Here is a 20,909-nt window from a genome sequence, read left to right as displayed (position 1 = left end):
TTAAAGCATACCTTAAAAGATTAATTTTCAGAACAATTACTGGAATTCACTATCTTAACAGTACATTTAATGAAAAAGCCCATGTACATCAACCTCTAAACACAAGTCTTTCCTAGAAAAATAAAGAATCTCATTGCTCTATGCATCTGTTCAACTATTATATCTGTTAAGTGTCTCATTTGGTCAAAACACCCGCTAAAATGTTAATTACAGAACTCAAATACAAGTGCACGCATTAGTAAGTAACTATGCTTTGGAAGACTATATGCGTTTGTTTCAGCTGAACACTCTGGTAGTTGTCATGAACAGTGGCAGGTCTGCCATCCCACAACCTAAACAACAAAATTGTGAAAAAAGTATTGCCAAATACTTTTATTTTTCTTTCCTGATTAGAATCTTCTAGTACCCTGGAAAGGATGAGATATCATGCTCAGCTGCCCCTGGAAAATGCTGGAAACTGCTTCCCCCTGAAACAGTCCCCACGCCGCCATAACGGATGACGCCTTTCTGTCAAACTTATATATGATTCAAGTCCAAACAACATGGCATTTTGGGTAATGAATGCTATAATTAAAATGTGAGTCCTAAAAAACCTGTTGTTTTAGTGGGTGTTTTTAGTAATGGCTTTGTTCTACATGAAGATAAAAACTCCCTAACAAAGGAATTAATGTATTGCTTTAATAGGCTGCACCCTGAGTTAAGTTTTAAAATTTATGAGTTCTCTGCAGCATTGTTCTTTAAACAATGGCATTGTCAAATGCAACCAGTGAGAAGATTAAAGTTCTCCCAGCAGATTAAGTACAAATTATCTGTCCTCCTGTTTCAGCATCATTTGTTCATTTATCACATAACGTCTAGTATTTCTGGTCAGTGTCAATATGCTCTGCATCCTTGCAGTTAACAGATGTCTTCTCTTGTCGAATGAATTACTTTATGTTTCACGCACTGGTGGCCGCAGATGTGTCACTATAGCAACATCATTAATTTCAGATCTTACCGGAAACATGCACTCCAATCAAACCTAATTATACCACATTGCTTTCTTGTCCCACAATAAGGAAACTATAATGCAATTATTGGGATACTTCATTTTCTATTATACTGTGGCAAATGAGAGAGCCACTGTGATGGACGCTTCTTGTCAAAAAGCTTATTGATGAAGCACAAACCCAATTTACAATCATACAAAGGACTACCTTGCAATTATGTTAGTAATGCAATGCTCCTTAGACTCAACAACTAATTCTCAATCATTTCCAGTGAAGCTTGGACCACAATATAAGATTTTTGCAGACAGTTCTCTGGATTCCCTTTAATTTTCAATACTGAGAAAAACTTCACCTGCTTAAATTTAACTAGACCAGCCTTTTAGTCCTGCTTTTTAGTGGCACCCATTTGGACTGATCGCTATGAAACTGGCTCTCTGCTTACTGTGCTGAGAGCAAAGCCTTAAGTGGGCAGAAAAGAAGCAACTGGTTTATGTGACTAGAACTGAAAATTCAAGTGAAAAAGTACTGAAGCTAGCTCTCATGAACTGTGTATAATCATGCAATGGCTATCATGGATTAATTGTACAGATTTTGTTCATCACCTAACAGTGTGTTTCACATTTGTGATAAAATGCAGAATGAGACAAATGTATTCAGGAGTGAAAACTGTAAGCTGTAAACTGATAATACTCGGGTAAAAAGCACATTGGGTACACATTTGTTCAGAATTAAACACAGTTTAAAATCTGCAGGTCATTTAAGACCTTTGCAATTGAACAGTGTTTCCCATCATGATCTGAAGAAAAGTGTGGTCTGCAAAGCCCTGGTCAGTGTTCTGGAGCTGGTGATGTCTGCTGAACTCCAGGCTTATTTTCACTTAAATCAGCTTTCAGCTGACACTTGGATAAAAGTGCATAGAGTGAGACTTCTGACTGTTAGTTAGTCCAAGACATTTTGGAGTTATTGCCCTAGAATATTCTTTTTATTTTCATTTTTACATCATTAACTTACAGACTCAGACCTTCCTCCAGAACTCAGCAGGCTTCAGTGCTCTGAAAAGTCTTTGAGTGTGAATGCTAGCAATCATCCAAACTGTACATAAACGTATTTTCTGGTAAAAGCGTTTTAACATATGTCTATTTAGGCCCTTTTAAGTATGCACTCTGAAAGGCCAGAATATAAGTGCTGCTTCTTAAACAGAACTACTATGATTACAAGTGGCATGATGTGGGTTGAAAAGTAAACAAACAAAAACAATGATTAGAAGCAAAACAGGGTTTCTCTACGTATATGCAAGTCAATAAAATGAATCCTTTCAAAGCTTTATAGATGTAATGGTATTTTTGCTTTGAAAATCCAGTATCGCTAAACTCTATGTTGACAGAAAATACGTTTCTTAAGGAGAAAAACTTTGTTTTTAATTATTATTGTACTAGGTTAAGTGTATCAGTTGCCTTTCTAGAAGTAGAACTGCAGCGGCTTTCTATTTTTCTTCTTTTTCTAACAATTTTCTATTTCTTATACAGGGTAGTAGATACATACAGCTTGAGGAAATGAAGATAGTACACTAATCCTTGTGCCTCTGACCATAAGCTAGTCACCAGAATCAGAATGTAACTCCTGTATTGTAGAGTTGTGTGAATGAACTCTGTTAGCATTTTATTTAGCAAGCCTCTTAAAATTTTCAGTGCAGACTAACTGTTAAGCAGAATACTGCAATACTCAAACCACTTTTCCAGTTTTGTATGGTAACCAGATTCTCTATCGTAAAGGTTTAAGAAGTACCTATTGGTTTTGCTTACAAAGTAGTGCTCTGGGTGAATGAACTCTTCTGCATCGTTTTGAAAATTCATTGTTTTTGAACATACTTCCCCTTTTCCAAACATATGCAGTAAATTACATATTTCAAGCTTCCAATGCGACAGCACTCTTAAAGTTACATAAATTATCATGATGAAGGGTGCAATTAAAATCAGTAAGCAGCTTCAAACAGCATACAAATCATTAGCTATCTGAAATAAAACTTGTTAAAAGAAGAATTGTTCACTTGCTTTGAAGAATTACCACACTATAATTAGCAATACACTTTTCTACATCCTAAGAAAGAAGGTGGCAGTTGTCTTTTATCTTTTACAAAATAGAACATATTCAGAAGTGTATAGGGTAAAATATGTAGCTATGGAAAAAAAAAAGTGCGTTCTGCAAATGTGACGATACACTATATTTACATTTTATTTCATAATATGCAATAATGAAAGTGTTCACCATGTGAGGGAATGTCAAACTATTTCAAGCAGAAAGAGATGTAAACTGTGTACTAAGCTCCCTGAGCAGTGTAACAGAGGCTAACTCCTCCTCAAACGCTTTCTCACCATACTGAACTGTATTTTACTTAAAACCACTAGAAGAGTTCTTCAGTTATTCGAAAAACAACTTTCTCTGTTCAGATGTTCAGCTTCTTAAAAAAACAGTATGTCTACCACAGCTGATTTATTCAATGTCAGAAAGAACCAAGAAAGGAGAAGAAATACGGTACTTTCTACAGCATTTAATTTGTTATTTATTATAATGTTTTCTGAAATAAACTTTAAGATTCCTTAAATACATCTAGAACTAAGAGCATGGTAAGACTGTAACAAACTTCAGTCATAATGGCGGACAGCAGCATAGTGCAAGCTGTTACTTCTTCACACACTTACCTTCTGATCCTGGTAACGATTGAGTTTTCCAGTATACCAGTCAGGTACAGTAACAGATTAGTTATGAAGATGAAATCATACAGCAGCTCTAAAACCAGTCTTTGTAACATAAACTAACAACTAACTTCATGGGGATGACATATAATTTTGAAGGCTGATCTTATCACTTGTTTTGGAAATTATTTGCTCTCTTGAAGGCCATTCTTAACTGTTGCTGTCATACAATATTGAGGTAGAAATGAGGTGCAGAATAAAACAGCATCCCGGGTGCTAATCCAGAGTCTTTTCAGAGTAAGATATATGGTTCTCTTATTAATACTCTCTTAATTAATATTAACAGTGTCTTGTTACTATAACAGGAGTGTTCCTAACAGAATAAATCAGATTATTGCCAAATACTGATTCTCATATGCAAGTACAGGCCTGCCTAAGCCTGTTGATAATGGTATAAAGTCCTCATGCACACTCTAAAAATTATACTGAAAAATAAAATCAGTAGTCTAAATCTACCCTTACATTAACATATTCAAATATAGCATAAAGTTTGGAAATTTATAAAAGTCATCATATTTCAGAATGTTAACCTGGCATACCTGTTTTATCCGTTAGTAAATAAACTAATCGTCCCAGTTCTTCTGGTATGGTGCTAGTTCGAACAACTGTTCCAGGAATATTGTCATCTTTCATAATCATCCACCCATAGGCTGCCTTACCCATGTCCAAATTCACACGTAAACTGCAGAGGAAATTTATCAGTATGAATATCAGGCAAAGCAAAATCATAACCATGAAAAATACAACTAAAAGCTCTTTCCAGGATACCGGGGTGGGTGGGGGAATCTTAAAACTATACACAACAAAAATTTTGGAACAATACTTTTGTTATGTGTTTGTAAAGTACACAGCACAATAGAAATTCAGGCTCTATCCAAGACTTTCAGAACTCCTGAAATACAAACAAAATGCAGTATCATGCCTTCTGCATGAGACAGACTGCAACATTTTGTGGAGATTCTTGACATAATTACTACAATTATACAGATGAGAGCATTATATACACTTTACTGACAAGACTAGATTGCTGTCAAGTCACATTTTTTATCTGTTAAAAAAACTATAGGTGTTGGGGATACTGTATTATGTTAAAGTACAAATATTTTTGTACATCTTCAAGTCACTGCTTTTAAAAAAATGATTTTTTCTTTAGGGAAGTACAACTATATTTGTCAACTTCTCTTTCACACCATGACCAATCAATAATGTTGCTGTCCTTCCCAAAGTGCAGTTACAGAAGCTCTTAATTGCAAAGAGAACAGTGACCAAGCAGCAAAATGGACCCTCATGTGATAGCATGTGGGCTGAAGTTGCTACTGTCAGCAGCAATAAGGAACCTTTGGGTAGCTCTGTACTAGAAATTGTAATTTGCAGCAAGTCTTACTTATACATAAAAGTGTAAAATTGAAAGTATTTTGTCTTCAGTTCACTTGGTGTCTGCATATTTATTTCCATATCTATGTCATACACCTTGCACCTTGTATCCCTATGTTATAATAAAAAAAGTTTTTACTCATACTGGTCAGAGATAACTTTGATCACATTGCTCTTCCCCAAAATTAAATTCTTCAACTCAAAACTCTATGTCACCTTGTTCTAAAACTTCGAAATGCAACTTTCCCTTAGCTATTCCCTGCATTCCTGTTACCATGTCAGAGGAACAGTGACTAAGGAATAGGCATCTGTTCACTTCCGTTGACTCTGGCTGAAAAAACAGCTAGGACAGTGGCTATGTGAACTACTTGTAGCTATTTGCCTAGGGCACAGGACTCAAGAGTCCCATGTTTAGTAACAGGTTTACAGTAAGTGGCTCTTAAAACTGTTCAAAGGTATGTATCAAGGTCAAAACACTGCTAATGCACTTCAGACTTTTTAACAGTCCTGAAGTGGTGCTTTACAGTGTAACCAAAACAGCAGCCACAAACGATTTTTACCTGTCCTCTTACAATCACAGGGACAGATTGACAGTGAATAACCTGAGGTCACAGTGGACGAAACAGCCACAAACTGCAATATCCCATAGATGCATTTAACTAGAATTCTGAGAACATCCGAACTTTCAACACACACTGAAAAAAACCCAGTTTATTCCACACCCTCTCCTTTGTGAACTTGTGCAGAAGATGACAGCACATGTTGCAGAACAAAAAAAACAAAGCCTTAAAAGATACAAGACTCTTGAGCACTCAAGATGGTATTTCATTCTTTAACTAGAGTCACCATCAGAAAAATACCCTCCTACCTGGTGGTCCATCCCAATTAGTTCTGCAATATCATACCTAACTTCAGCTGTCTTCAGACATGCAAATATATATAAAAAAACATTAGGACAAACAGCAGGAGAAGGACTCTACCAGATTCTTTTTATTGAAAGTGCTACAGTATTAACAAGGAGAAAAATACTGGAAGTCACTTGCCTCACAGCAACTGCAGGTTTACACTTTTACTTAATCCAGAACCAGTGCTGAGCAACCAGTATTTATATTACATATATCTGTTAACTTGCAAATTTAGAGATACTAGAAGGACCAATATAATACACTTCACACCGAGATGTGTATTTGTCAACAGAAGGAATAGCAAAAGATTTAGTCCTATTAGAGATTAAAACCTGAAACCTACTTTTTAGCTAGTGAAGTACAAAAGATGCTGTCTTAGCTCAAGAAGAGAAACACAAGCACACTTAAGTTATTTAAGAACAGCTAGACATTTGCTCTATACAGGACTAAGTAGAGTAAGTGAAGGAGGAAAGCCACTCATCACCCCACTTCAAAGAGGCATTTAGGCTGTATTTTTTTCTCCCTGGCTACCAAGACAGGAATTCTACAAAGAAAGCTCTATTTAAGAGCTGCCATCTCAGGTACCGGAGCCTCTCTACAAAGAGAGAAATCGACATGGCTGCTCTACCAACGGAGGCTACACAAAGTCTTCCAGATAGGAAGAACTGTACTTCAGTAAGACTAAATGAGAAAAAAACCTCTCAAACTTGAAGTACATGTCTTCACTTCCATCTTTTATAGCATGTGTATTATCTTGTTTTGATGTTCTAAATACTCTCTATATTAATTTAATTATAATCTCACCTAAATACAGTTTCAAGGTAAGACAGCTTCTGTTGCTGAGCAGTGAGGATAAATCTGTATTTGCTTTCAAATCTCTCCCACAGACCTTCACAGGAATGGATAGAAATACTTGACTGAAAAGTCCAAGAATTTTCATATGATAAACCAAGGAGATACTTAACCTTACTTTCAGTGCCTGACAATATTAGCTATCATTTCTCATAAATCCTTTGTGGACTTCAAGAAAACCAAAACCATTTTAAATTTACCAGTTTTTAAATCCTTCTCAATTTCATTCAATTTAAGACTCCATATATACCAGTAATTAATGAAAATGCACAGAACTACATCATACGTAGCATTAGCATACTGTTGCTTGCATCAGTAACTGATTTTTTAGCAAACCAATTAACATGCAGTCTTTAGACACAGTATGTTAATAATGGTATTTGAAGACTGTTACAGAGAACAGGCATATTTAATGAACATCATAATGTGAAGTTTCTTGTGTCTCAACCTCAGCGCTAGTTCTAGAGGAGGCAAACCCTACGCAACTATTATCCACCTTGGGGATTTATTCCACTAAGAGATTAAGAGCCAGGGTGAATTTTCTCTGCAATTTAGTTTGGGGGGGCGGGGAGAAGAATTGGGGGGGAAAAAAAAAAAAAAAAAAAAAAGAATCATTAACACAACATTTCAGAATCCACGCTGCTTTTTACTACAAGAACGGATATTTTTGGTTTTATTCCCTCAAAAACATCGGTAGTGTTTTAGCTTGAAGAAATTAATATTTACAGGACTTCTAAATTTATTTTTTCCCTAATGGCAATTGGGTCTCCATGTAAAGATTTCTGATTTTTAGTCAAAATGGACAAAGTTGCCAATAACCAAAGGCCTTCACTGAGAGAGTCTGACCCATACATTTAGAAACTCCAAAAACATTCTGCCTTTCATGACCCAGTGAAACACAATCAAGACCTAAAGAACTTAGCATAGATGATTTTGTGAACAAAGTGATACTATGGCAAATGAAATTCAAGTATGAATTTCAATCAAAATAGTATGAGTTTTATTCGAACATCCTAAGCAGTTCTATATATAAGCAGAAGGTCTGTAGCAAAAAACAAAGCCCTGCCGAAACTCCAGATACAGTACGAGTACCCACAGTGGTATCCAATGTTCACAGTAAATGAAGTAATTCAGATATAGTCTTTATATTTTCAGGACTTCTTTCTGAGTGAAATAGTGAAGATATATGGGTCATGTTAGTAACCAAAACTGTACTCAATCCCCTGTGGTTATGCCCCTAACCTTCCTATATCCCTACCTGCTTGAAACAGCCATAACTACACATTACACACTTTACACATTAACTAGAAAATAATATTGAACAGTTTTAAAATTATTGGTCAAGAAACAAATCAAAAAGCTTCATATAATATTTTTTAGTCTCTATATAGCTTTCATTATGTTTCATGGTATGGTATAGAAGTATAATGCACATTTTAAAGGATTGCTTAAACTACTTTAGGAGTAGCTCTTTAGCTCTTCTGCACTGGAAGACTTCCATCATATATCTAACATATATTCTGTCTGTGTATATGAGACTACATATACTGATACTGTATATGTAACACATCTATATGTTACACAAGTTAGAGCTCCAACACAGCACAAACTACAATGTGATTTAAGGCAGCATAACTGCTTGCTGCTGGAAGACACTACAATTCTGCAGAGGTGCAAGTTCCCTGGATCTTGGGAATACACAATAATTCCTACTTGTATAATCCCAGATTTGATTGGATATTAATGAATTTCAGATACAAAACTTCCTTGCAGTGTTTTCTTCACTGCCCACTGAAAAACAGACTGACATAACTTGAAGCATTTTCTTTAAATGCTCCTCTTAAAGACCCAGAAAAAAGCAGCCAGGAGCCAGGTAATACCCCAAAATTTAAACTACTTAAGTGCAAGGCAGTTCCTTCCAGATGTTTGGATCAGTTTATTTTGGCAGAATGGCTCACTACCTAACAGCCAAATAGAAAAATTACTAGGAATACCAAGGAATTCAGAGAGTGGGTAAGCATAATACTGGGGAGATTTATTTAGTTTTGGACAGTCTGTCAAGGACTCGCTTTCTATCCTCCTTTCCCAATCAATTTTAAGAAATGCAAATAGATTAACTCTGAAGGAAGGCATGAGTTCAGATATTCTTTGCCTCTACCAGTCAATCCTGTGAATCGGATTCTCCCATGTTCATTTCCTTTACCTGTAAAAATTCATTATTTCCCCAATATAGCTATTTTAAAAATCATGAGAAGACACAACACCTGGTACTTCAGTGTCATTAGCCTCATCATTTTCGTCTTCACAAGTTTACACCCCAAATACAGACTAAAGAACAAGTAATTTCCATGCTTAACATCCAGAAAAAGGAAGAGAAGTGTAGTTATATTTGAACAACTCTGGCATGACTGAAGTTGTTCGTTTTGCTGAAGGTGTGGGAAGCAACCCTGTATACGAATAAGCTGACTTGAAGAAAAGGTGGTATAGAAATAGATAAACCTCTACAGAGAAAAGCATTTTGTCCTGGGTTCAGTGCTTAAACCACGACACATTCTCTGATAGATTCCTGTCCGATCTTCATAGAGTACTATATAGTCCATCTCAGAACTAAGCCAATCACATCCTGAATACTTTTGCTTTGTATGTTATCTCCCACAAGCAACTGAAAAATGGGATTAGCTGTGTTTTAGAAATTATTTTTTGAAAAGAACTATTCCACAAGTCCACTAAAGAACTCTTAATTTGAAAACAACCTAATCAATCAGCATGTTTCTCAGTGGCATATGCTGAACTTCCAAAACAGAGTCAAATTTACTTACACCGCCTATATGCTCTTAATCCTCTTGAATTCAGTAACAAAGATATTACAGTGGTTAAAAGACAGATTTAAGTTTTGGCTTAAACTCTTTATTATAGCAGAACAGTGATCAACAAGTGATCCTTTACACTCTTAGTTCATTTTTGCCCTTCCCCTACGTGTCTTTGATAATTAAGCGCATCTTTCAGTGACATGCAGACTTGACTATCACTTGAATACAGCACTTTTGCCTCTTCACATGGATAAGTTGCTTAATACTCAATAACTGTGTGTATGGGGGGAACAACGACATGTCCTAAACAACAACATTACACAAGCAGTAAGGGAGTTATGATATTGATTGTTTAGAAAGATATCACAAAACTGAAACACAAAAGCGTAAATAAAAAACAAGAGCCAGGTAAAGGAAGCGGAAACTGTTCTAAAGTGACCAGTTTTTACAAAGGTATCTCTACCCTCCAGCATATTTGCTAGAACCTTCTCCCTCTACTACCAAAGTTCCTCTTGCTTCACAAAAGAAGCATAAAAATACAAGTCCTTTAAGTTCTAAAACCTTAAGACAGATACTTCCCGAGGATCATACTGGTCAAATATGACATGACACAGTTTCTTTCACACAGACATGTACTTAAAAAAATGTGTCCACAGTAGCACATAAGTCATGTAAGCTTAGATTAAAATTCTTAATGAAATCCTCTTTTATTTTTTTCCCCCTTATACTACAAGGATTTAAATACTGTGTGCAAACTTGATCTATGAGGGCACAGATCTTAAATCTACTGACAGTTTAGTCACTGCTAACTCTGTGGCTAGCCACTGTTCAGTTTGAGATAACTCATTCACTAAGAAGAGTTCCAGAGAGCATCTAAAATTAACTATCACTTTAAATACTGGGTATTTTAACAGGGGAGAGTATTTCCATTTTGCAAAGGCAATACCCATTCCAGGAAAAAAAAAATTCATTTCAGGGTCAGTGTTCTCACTTCTGTGTCTACAGAAGACTTGATTACACACATGGATATTATTTCCTGTTCCAGTTTATCTGCAATTTGAATATACAGGACTCATGCTTAATGAATTAATTAATTCAGGGCAAAGCTCTACTTGGTTACACATCCTAAAAGTCCTCTCATTGTAAAAGCGCACCTACATTATTCAGTCATTCAGTTTAAATTAATCATTGTTGTAATAAAAAGTCTGTATTTTAACCAGAGAAATGGAACATTTTCAGTATTTAAGGCATTAAAAATAAAATTTCAAAATATATTGAAGAGTTCATTCAAATACATGTTTCCTAAGCCCATGTTCTCAAATATACCAAGATTGTATCCTTATTAATACATTTATGCTAGTAAAGGATTAGATATCCTGATTACTCCAGCAAGATGAACATTATACAAAAAAAATACAACAGTATTGTTTTCTGTACAGTGATCCTCCAAGAATCAGCAGATTTGTTGGCACCTTCTCCTTCAGCTTCCTGATAAGATCAATTTCCTTTGCAATGAGAAGCAAGTATAAATTTCAAGAAAGCCACATTCAGTGAAATTAGACATCTGTGTTCTTCTTTCATTCTTATACGTACCTGATCGGGATGATATAGGAAAACAGGAGGAGGAACCGGAAAAGGTTGCGATACCATGGGCCTACAAATCCTTGCAAGGTTACCATAACAACTGATAGTGCAACTAAAGCCAAAAACAGGGCTTTGGTCAGTTGATTCAACTCCAAGTCCAGCAGGCCAACCTAGAATAAGAAGTATAAATCAAGTTATTAGTCATGAGTTTTTCTTAAACTGACATGTCTGCAGGGCAAACAAGTAGCTATTATTGGGGTATTTTTTTCCTATTAAAAATTCATGCACTTGTAGCAATTAACTGCATTTTAATAACTGAATTATTATTGTTCCTGTGCTTGCATGCAATAGATGTTTCCTGGTTACAGGACAGTAACAGTTCCCAGAATCAGTGTGAACTGTACCAGCCAGGCCTTTCGAATGCCTTTACATCCAACACATATCTCCCCTATCCCTTGATCCAGGATAGTAACACAGGAGGGTAAGAAGAAAAGACAGCTGGAGAGGAAAAAATGAGCAGGAACAATGTGTCATGCATGCAGCAAAAATACTGGCACTGCATATTATATCTCTGGGGTAGCTACTGCTTATTTACTGCCAGAAGATCAAAAACCTGTTAGATTCAAGAATCAATGGACAAATACAGCAGAGCTACCTTCTCATTCATGTGACTTGTCCTATTCTCCAATACCTATCTGTAAAACTGAACTAATTTAATAGAAATAATTTTTAATTGCATGAAGGTTTCAGTTATTCTATATAATGATAAAAAACAACAATCAAGTGAAATGTCCATTTTCAAACCAAAGGAGTAAAAACAGCTTCAACTCTTCAGAAGTAAAAAATGTTTAGAAACATTTTAGTAAAAACATTAAGAGAGGCTATCTTTCATCCACTGTTTCTCATGAAAAAATATTTTTAAGCTATGTAACTAAGACTCTCACCATTTCAATAATGTATGCTCTAAGCTTAGTATTTATACTCTACTTTTTGGGATGCTCTTGTAGTCAGTAAAATATGTGGGAAAATTATGTCAGGGTTTCCTAGACCCCATCACAGATGCCCCTTTTATCTCCAAGTCTTGTCAGTAAGACCAGTAAAACATAACACTTCCTTAGATAACAGTCTGCAAAAGAACCACTTTAAATATAGTTCTTAAAAATTCCAGCAATCTTGCTTATACATGGGCTGCCCCTTCCCTAGAGAACCAGGCAGCTGAAGACCACAGCAGCTGATTTATCAGCTGCATTTAGAAAGCAGCACAACGAGGACAAATATCTTGCAATTTCCGCTGCTTCAACTACTACATAGTTTATGCTTGAATTATTGAGAAAAATAGGGTTTTGGATTAAAATGAAGAAAAATGAAGCCAGGGAAGTAGAGCATGTTTCAAAGCCCAGATCTTTTTGCGTTGACAAAGGCAGCCTAAGTTTCAGGCCTCGCTGAGGATCAGATGAAGTCATTATTCATTCAGTCAGGGAAAAAAGACTCAATTACCTCAACCTAAAGATGCTATCAATGAATGCAAAGTGCATATTTTACTCTATTCATCCAAATCCCATTAAAAAGTGAAAGGAATGATTTAATCTGGCCTTCTAGAGTTGGTCTTTTTTTGTAATAAAATAAAGAATCACTGTCTTGCAATATGCATAACCACTACCTCACACTTTTTTTCCCTGCATCATGGTAGTGAAAGCCTATCTCTCCCTCTGCTCCCTCTTTGGTGTCCCCCCCCCCCAAAAAAAAAACACCCACCCCAGAACAGAAATGAATAAAGAGCTTCTTTGGAAAGAATGCCACTTTTTGGAGAGAAACATTAAATTTAGTCCACTGCACACTGATGGTAGCTAATTCAAAGCATTAATACCTTTCTAATTGATGAAGACAGATGTGAATGTAAGTTTGGAATCCAACAAAAATGTGTTTGGAGATATATTAAGAGAATAAAGAAAGTTGCTGATGAAAAATTTTCACACAATACATCTCTTGCTCAAGAACATTTGGTTTGTTACTAACAATGTCATACTTTTTAATATAGATCATACTATTAGCCATTGTCAATTTTCGTATTTTCATTTACTATGGCAAGTGAAGACAATTGCAAAATCTTACCTAAGAAGGCACACACAAAGTTTTAATAGAAATGCATTCTCCATTTCTCAAAAATTAGCGACTATAATGTAGCTGATTTTAAATATGCTTAGTTTAATTCTGTACTTTCCCACTTAAACAACTTCTGCACTCCAACTAATTAAACACTGTTGAATTATCCATATACATTTCATGTAGAAATTTACTAACATTCTCTAAAATACATCTGAATACTGGAAAAGTGTGTAATATTAATTACGTTGATTTTATCAAAACATTTATATAAATATACTATCTTAAGAAAGTGATTTCTTTCCTTCTGAAAATAATCATAACCAGAAAAACTATGACAATATAAGAAATAGATGACTTAACAACTGGAGTAATTTTCCACATTTATTGCTATTTCTAATATTAGAAGAGCAAATTTTCTTCTACTTGTCCTAATGGTTGTTCTATTTGAAACAACAGTGTTAACAGAATTAAATACACCACTGGAAATTTTAATCTCCAAGGGGAAATTTGTGCATACATCTAAGACAACCACAATAGTTTTGGAAAGGGGCTGCTCTATGATAATGAACACAATAATTGCCTGTATAATCTAAAATGCTACTAACGGCAACAACTGCAAAACCACTTAGCTCCTCTTTAATTTATGTAGGAAGTTTTAAGTAGCTAATGGTTCTCAATAAAATAATGTCTTATACCATCAATTGTCTACTTGCACCAAAAAATCCTACAGTTTTTTTAAATACATTATTTTGACTGAGGGAATGATTAAAGGTCTAAATTTCACATTTTGGACCACAAGGTATAAATCATTATCTTATGAGAAAAATCTTGATTTAATTAGCAGAAGTTGAAAGCAACAAAAAACCTTTCTGACTACTGAAGTAGAACATGAACAGCAATATTGCTATTGCTGCCCTAGATGCTTAACTTCTGGGAAAGGTTATCCTCTGAAGCTACTACAGTAGCAATAGAACAATTCTTCAAACATTGTAAAAAGTGTATTGCTTGGAAAACAAGGGGAAAAAAATATGCTAGAATACTGAAACGCAAAATTTTATAATTCACTGTTACACAACAGTAAAGACTTCTCAAAATAGTCTTATGCAGTCATTTTTTATTCAATTACAGTTTTAAGTGCATTAGATATAACTGCTCTCACATATACTTTATAAAGCATCCTACTTTAATACTGTTGAAGTATTAAGGCACTATCTTAGGAGAGACTTCCCCCTGCAACCAGATCCCTCCACAAGGGTAATTATATTTCAGTAATCACTTGGGTTCTGCACTGACAAACACCATACTGGCTACAATGAAATTTCAGGGTATGTATGTTTGAGATAGACTTTGACTTCAATTTGCACCATACACAAAAGTTTTCTTCCCTATTCTTAACACATGCTTTGAACTTAACTTTATTAAACCTTGAATACTAGCCAATTATTCATGTTTTCATTAATTCTAGTCTAAACTTAGACAGAACAGCTATGCAAACAGTAAGGTAAGTATTTAAAATTACTAAAATTCAAGTAATTTATCTTTCTTCTTTGGGTTGACAAAAACAAGCTCTGCCTAAAAAAGATGATTCATGGCATTTCATCATTTATTAAAAAATGTTATATAAATTACTATATACAGCTGCATATATCGGATCCCCTATGGCTTTCTCCAATAATCTGTTAAACCTTTCCCATAGTCCCTGGGATTATTAATCCCTTTTTAAAGATTTAATAGACACATCATTATCCATTTACCTTAATCTTTGACACACACACACACACAAAAAAGAAGTACAGCAACTTTGCTATCTGTAAATGTTTTTTCTTGTGAAGTCCTCTAATTCTAAGGTTATTTTTATGATTCAAATTCCTGACTGCTCAGCAATCCAGATAACCACAGATAATTATGAATCAAAACAAGTAAAGCAAGTGTGAATTCAAGTTTAGAAAGCATCTTTCCTTAATTCACTGTACTCAATTAATGGTCTGACAAATATGTTTCTCTAAAAGCCTGTCTTAATTAACACAAAACTCACCGAATCTTGCATACTGTATGTTACACTTTTTAATCAGTATCTTACTCATTCTTTAAGCAGTAGATTCAAAGGTAGAAAAAGCAAATAAAACACTAAAAGATATAAAGTGACTATTTAGTGGGGGGGGGGGGAAAAATCACCTAGTCCTGCTTTTTATCAGATCTATTTTCAAACAGCTCAACCACGTGTTTAGCTGCAAGAACAATGATGTCAAACCTTGAAAACATTTCCTGAAGGACTAAAAACCTATTACAAGATTTATTAATTTTAGAATTAAAGCAATAATCATGGTGGTGTGTGCGGGCATTCTACCCGACTTAAATAACTGAAGTTCCAGTTTTACTAGTCCACTCCAGTAGACTTATGCAAATGCAATAACCAGAAAATAGTCCATCTGTATATCCTTTATCAAAAAGAAGTATGCATCCATCATGCTAGCTTTAATGCACCCAACATGACCTTGATTAAACTGAAATATTTGGCATTATGTTAATATTGCAGGTTTATGGAGCTGAACTGCATCTATTCTACACTGATTCCAAGAAACGTTTTTTAGATATTTAGCATTAATTGTACCCCCAAGGAAACAAATCACTATTACTTATCTGTATCTTTAGAAAATACAGCCCATATCCAACAAATAGACATTTAAAACTGCAGAAATATTTTAAAACTCAAGAAGAAATACAGGGGTATCATCCAAAGGAAGATGAGGAAGCTGCAAGCAGATCATGTGGGGATTTTTTAATGTTTTGATGCATATTCAAAAACAGAGCTTTAAGTGCTTTTAAAAGCATAGTAAGTTTATTACATTTTGAAATTACTTTTCCGACTTGTCTGTTTTTACTTAACAAGCTATTCATAACTGCATAATACCTATGTTTGAAATAAACTAATCACCTTAGGAACAAAACTACCATTTTGTAGCTAGTGATACCTGTAATGCTAAAAGAAAACAAAGACTCAGACATTTCTATCTCTGCCTTCTTTATTTGTCCATTTCATATTGTTGACTTTTCCAGACTCATCCTCATCTGAGTTTGGATACTCAATGTGAAACTTGAAAGTCCTCTCCAGGTTTTTAGAGGTGCTTAGCCCTCTCTAGTCCAGTCTACAAAAAAAACTCTAAGTGAGGTATATCCGCAACTGCACTTAAATAGTAGACTCAGTTGCTTGAAGTAAGGCACTCATTTTGACAAATGCTGGCCACAGACATCATATCCCTCTTGTGAGTGTCTTTTTCAGTTGTGTCCTGATTTATCCTAACACCAATGATTTAATCTATTGGTAATAAAGCATTATGTTTCAAAAGATTAAAATGAGAGAAACTGAAAGTGACCCATTCTTAGTATCCAGTTGACAATAAATCTGATTTTCATTAACACTTTTGCAGTTTGCTCAACTATCCCAATGTCTCCAAACAGTCTTCATTCTGATTTCTTTTCTTAGAATCAGACTTGAAATATAACCCTGGAGCCAAGCCATTGATATTTGCCTCTACCTTATTCCAGTATTTTGCTCTACTTTGACTGAAGGCTAAAAAAGAGATTTAGAAGCAGTTTAAGAAATGCCATGTACAATTTGGTCAGCAGAGGGTGCTCAAGATTGGTGTTAGCTGATGTTTTCAAAAGCTCTCTATTGGTAAGGCAGAACCATGCTCAGCACTGTACCTTTATAGGGCGACCTGTATTTCTGTATGATCTTCCTTGGCCGACAGCCCTTACCCGGTTTCATTTGGAAAGCTCATTTAAATTATTCGAAGGATTTTCATAATTCAGATTTTTTTACTGAAATACTGTATTTCCTTCTTAGCAAAAAGTTACACTTCATGCACCTTTACAGAGTTACAGACTTGTACCTTAAGGTGCCAGCAGTGAGATGCTGTGAGGCCATACGTCCTCTGATTTCACTCTCTATTTGTCACACACAAGAATGATAAAAACATATACAGAGCATATTAAAAAAAACTGAAAAGGTTAATGGCTTCTTAAACTCTGGCATCCATAACAGAGGATTGTGCTGTATTAGTAACATACCCTTCTTCCTTTTAGAAGCTATCAATCGAGACCACCCACCAATTTAGAATAATTACTTCAATAATCTGATCCAACTAGTCATACTGGAGAGTTCAACAACCAGACAGTGGTTGTTGAAAGCATTCAGACAGTAAAACTCTTAAGACATCATTTTTTTCCATTTAAAACAATCTAGGTACACAAGATTTCACACAGAAGGCATTCAGTTTCTAAGCACTCACAATCCTCCTTATATCTGATCAAAATTGGTAAGATATGTAATTCCAAGGGGAAAAAAAAATCAGTATTTAAAGATGTTCAATTTCACAAACACCATCTTCAGATTCATGTCATCTGTAACTTTCACAAATGTTTGTTATTATTTTCTTTTAACCTTGATCATCACCAGCTTATACTCAAGACTTCTCTAGCATACTGTCCTACAGTCAGTTCTTTTAATGGTCAGAATACATAATATACAGCTTTACACATTACACACTATTATTAATACTCTTCAATGGAGATAGCATTTTTTCAACTCTGAATAGATTAAAAAAAAAACCTTTGCCAAAGTAACTGCAAAACTAGAATGGGGAGAGATGGTCCCAAAGTTTGGAATTTGCAATTATATAAGTATTTTCAAAGTGATATATGTAAAAGAAAAAAAAAAAAAGCTTAGTAATAGGTACTACTTCCTTCAAGAAAAACAATTATAAAAGGGACCTAACAAATTGATAGCAGGTGTCAGCTCTTTCATTTGTGCAAATTCTGGGAATTCTAATTTATCAACAATTCAGACCAAGTAGCTGACTGGTCTAAATAACTTTTTCATACAGAAAGCTGCATACATTTTTGTCCCTATAGGAAGTGAATTCGTGTTTTATATATATGCTGCACTATATGTGCAATCAGACTTCATACATGGTATGCAAACCTTGTACCTTTTTCAAAGACATCTTTGAAATTAAGCAAACATTTGAGAACGTGTATATAAAGAAATCCAACATTTGCTTACTCCACATTAAAAATAAGGCGTAAGTAACACAGCTCCTCATAGATTATCTAGATTAGACTATTAGCAGAGATTACTACATTTTTTTAAGGAGTTTATCTCACAAGAGGGCTGGGGAGGAGAGGTCAAGGCTAAGGTTATCAAAACACACATGGCAGTTTTTCCATTTAGAATTCAATTAAATAAATGAAGCCAAGAACCCATGAAGTTTAAGCTTTTTTTTTTTTAAAGTTTTATCACTTCATGTTTTCTCAAATCAACTGTAAGCTTAAAGACAGTTAAGATTTTTGTTTTGTTTTTTTTCCTTCCACCTTACTTGAGGTTAAATTGAGAAATGCATTTGAAAATTTCTTTCCATGTAAATTACACATTTCATTATACCTTGCGATGTTAAAAACTATAAGAAAGTTTGGGAAAAAAAAACCACTTCACTGGGAAACAGCAGCATACATTAAAGCTAATTCTCATGCCATAAAAATACACGGAAATCAAAGCAGCAATTTTCTTCTTGGAAGTGTAATTGAAATAAGGTACATACAACACACAGATGATTAAAGTGACTGAGACAACTTTCTGAATATGGATTCACCAATAAATGGAAGTGAATAAATAAAAACTGAAGGAGAAATTAAAAGTGTCTCCACTGGCAGTATGCAGCACCTCCTTCATTGGTTGAGCACTTCTGGGATCTCCCTTCCCCTCTTCAGTGTATACCTCAATTCCACCATCCAACCCGTCTCAGCACAGGTCCAGATACATGCACAACTACCTAGGTTTTCTTTCACAGGAAATCAGGTTAAACCCCCTAAACAACCACACATTAAAGCTTCACACAATTTATATCTGAATGCTAGTCGTAAGGAATATGAATATATAATTACATATAGTAAATATTCAAGAATGCAGAAAAAAAGAAAAGGAATTTGTAAGTTAATTTGTGGCTAACAGAATCCCTGCGAAGAAAAGGCCGAGCATTCTGACTGCATTAACTCATGTCTCTGACCCTAACTGTTCTTGATTACAAAATCTTGCTTGCATGCAAGCTGCAAATGAAACATCTAAGCTACATTTTGGAAGAAAAAGTTGTACATGGTTTTATTTGTACTTCAAAATTAAAGAGGAGAAGCTTGAATGCTACTCAGTATGATGCAAAATAAGTAGTAGTCTCCTTAAAGATTAATTAAATGTCAGAATTCAAGGGAAAATGCTAAAGAAAGTGGCATAGGGGAAGCCTTCTTCAAGTCTGAGTGGAAATACCCAAAGTATGTCCAGAGTAAATGTCTACAACCACTCAAGGCACAGGAATTTTTTTTTTTAAGACTTCTAGATCAGATTTTTATATGCAACTTCTTACTAGTATTATGCATAAACATCAATTTTCAGACCGAACTATGCAGTAGTAATTATAACATGAAATACATGTTTTTTAAACTCAACTTTAATACTCTAATGTATTTACAAATAATACTGGCCTTCTGGAATAAATATAAAAATCTTATAGATGAGGAGTAGCAACAAAAAGACCATTAAGATGGTTCTTAGGGGTTTTCTCTACGCAGTTACATGTAATTCAGAATTTATATAATTTCTATGCTATTTCTGCCTCCTGTCCTAAAGTGAAGGAGAAAAATGACTGTTACAGCTGAACCTAGAACATACATTTAGAAAGAATTTAGTAGAACATGCTGCCTTGAAATTATTCTTATTGGGATCATGCAAACAAATAAGGTTCTGGAATAATATTACCTACAATCTTGTTCACAGAGATCAGAAGTAATTCATTGCCTTTCTGTTTAAATACCTGAACAAGCTGTAAATATGTACAAATGCATATAATAGATATTTTGAATTTTGTACTTAATTACTGGTTTTATCCACAGAGAGCTAGTATTTCAAATATTCTGCTTTCCTAAGGCATCAGGATTCAGTGATCAAGTGGGGTGTGTGCCTGCGTGCAGGATGATGGATTTTTACAAACAAAATATCATCTGAAAAAAAAAATTAACTTTATTATATCACTACGATTTAGAGGTTTTTGACATCATTAAATTTATCAGCTGAAAAACCTTATTACTATTAGGTCAACAACAAAAAAAATCTTACAACAAAACTGAACTCTGGTTTTTGTGTTTATATTCTTAAGGACATTCTACGAACCATTTCATACCTAATGGTTTGTAAGCAATCCCAACAGTTGGGAATTGTGTGAAAAGTTGCCCAGATTGACAGATAAAGTGAAAAGGTCTGTATTAATTTCCAAATAAAGAAATGCATGCAGTGGTATTTCACTATGATTATACTCTAAAGTACCAATTAGAACGCGTATCAGAAACTAGAGCAAGTTGACACTCTACAATAAAGCAAATAATTTCCAGTTGGAGGGGCAGAAAATGTTAATATGCAATGTTCAAGACTACAAGAATCTTTGTAAAAGGAAGTAGCTAATAAGGTTTAATGATGCATGTCAGGAAGCC

The 20,909-nt window shown here is 34.7% G+C and overlaps 1 protein-coding gene across 1 annotated transcript in view; it reads right to left on the bottom strand.

The window, feature by feature from the left end:
- The window catches only part of LOC104408086 (probable phospholipid-transporting ATPase IIB), a gene marked incomplete at its 5' end in the record, with an annotated part of 81,887 nt that overhangs the window by 35,538 nt on the left and 25,440 nt on the right, over positions 1-20,909 (bottom strand). Inside the window, 2 exons of the mRNA XM_010017567.1 lie at positions 4,282-4,424; positions 11,277-11,437. Coding sequence (XP_010015869.1) covers positions 4,282-4,424; positions 11,277-11,437 — 304 coding nt within the window. The remainder of the gene's footprint in view (positions 1-4,281; positions 4,425-11,276; positions 11,438-20,909) is intronic.

The sequence above is a fragment of the Nestor notabilis genome, unplaced genomic scaffold (assembly GCF_000696875.1).
Source record: "Nestor notabilis isolate BGI_N333 unplaced genomic scaffold, ASM69687v1 scaffold2827, whole genome shotgun sequence".
Classification (NCBI taxonomy): Eukaryota; Metazoa; Chordata; class Aves; order Psittaciformes; family Psittacidae; genus Nestor; species Nestor notabilis.
Note: the sequence above shows the minus strand (reverse complement) of the source record. Positions and strands in the feature narration are given on the sequence as shown.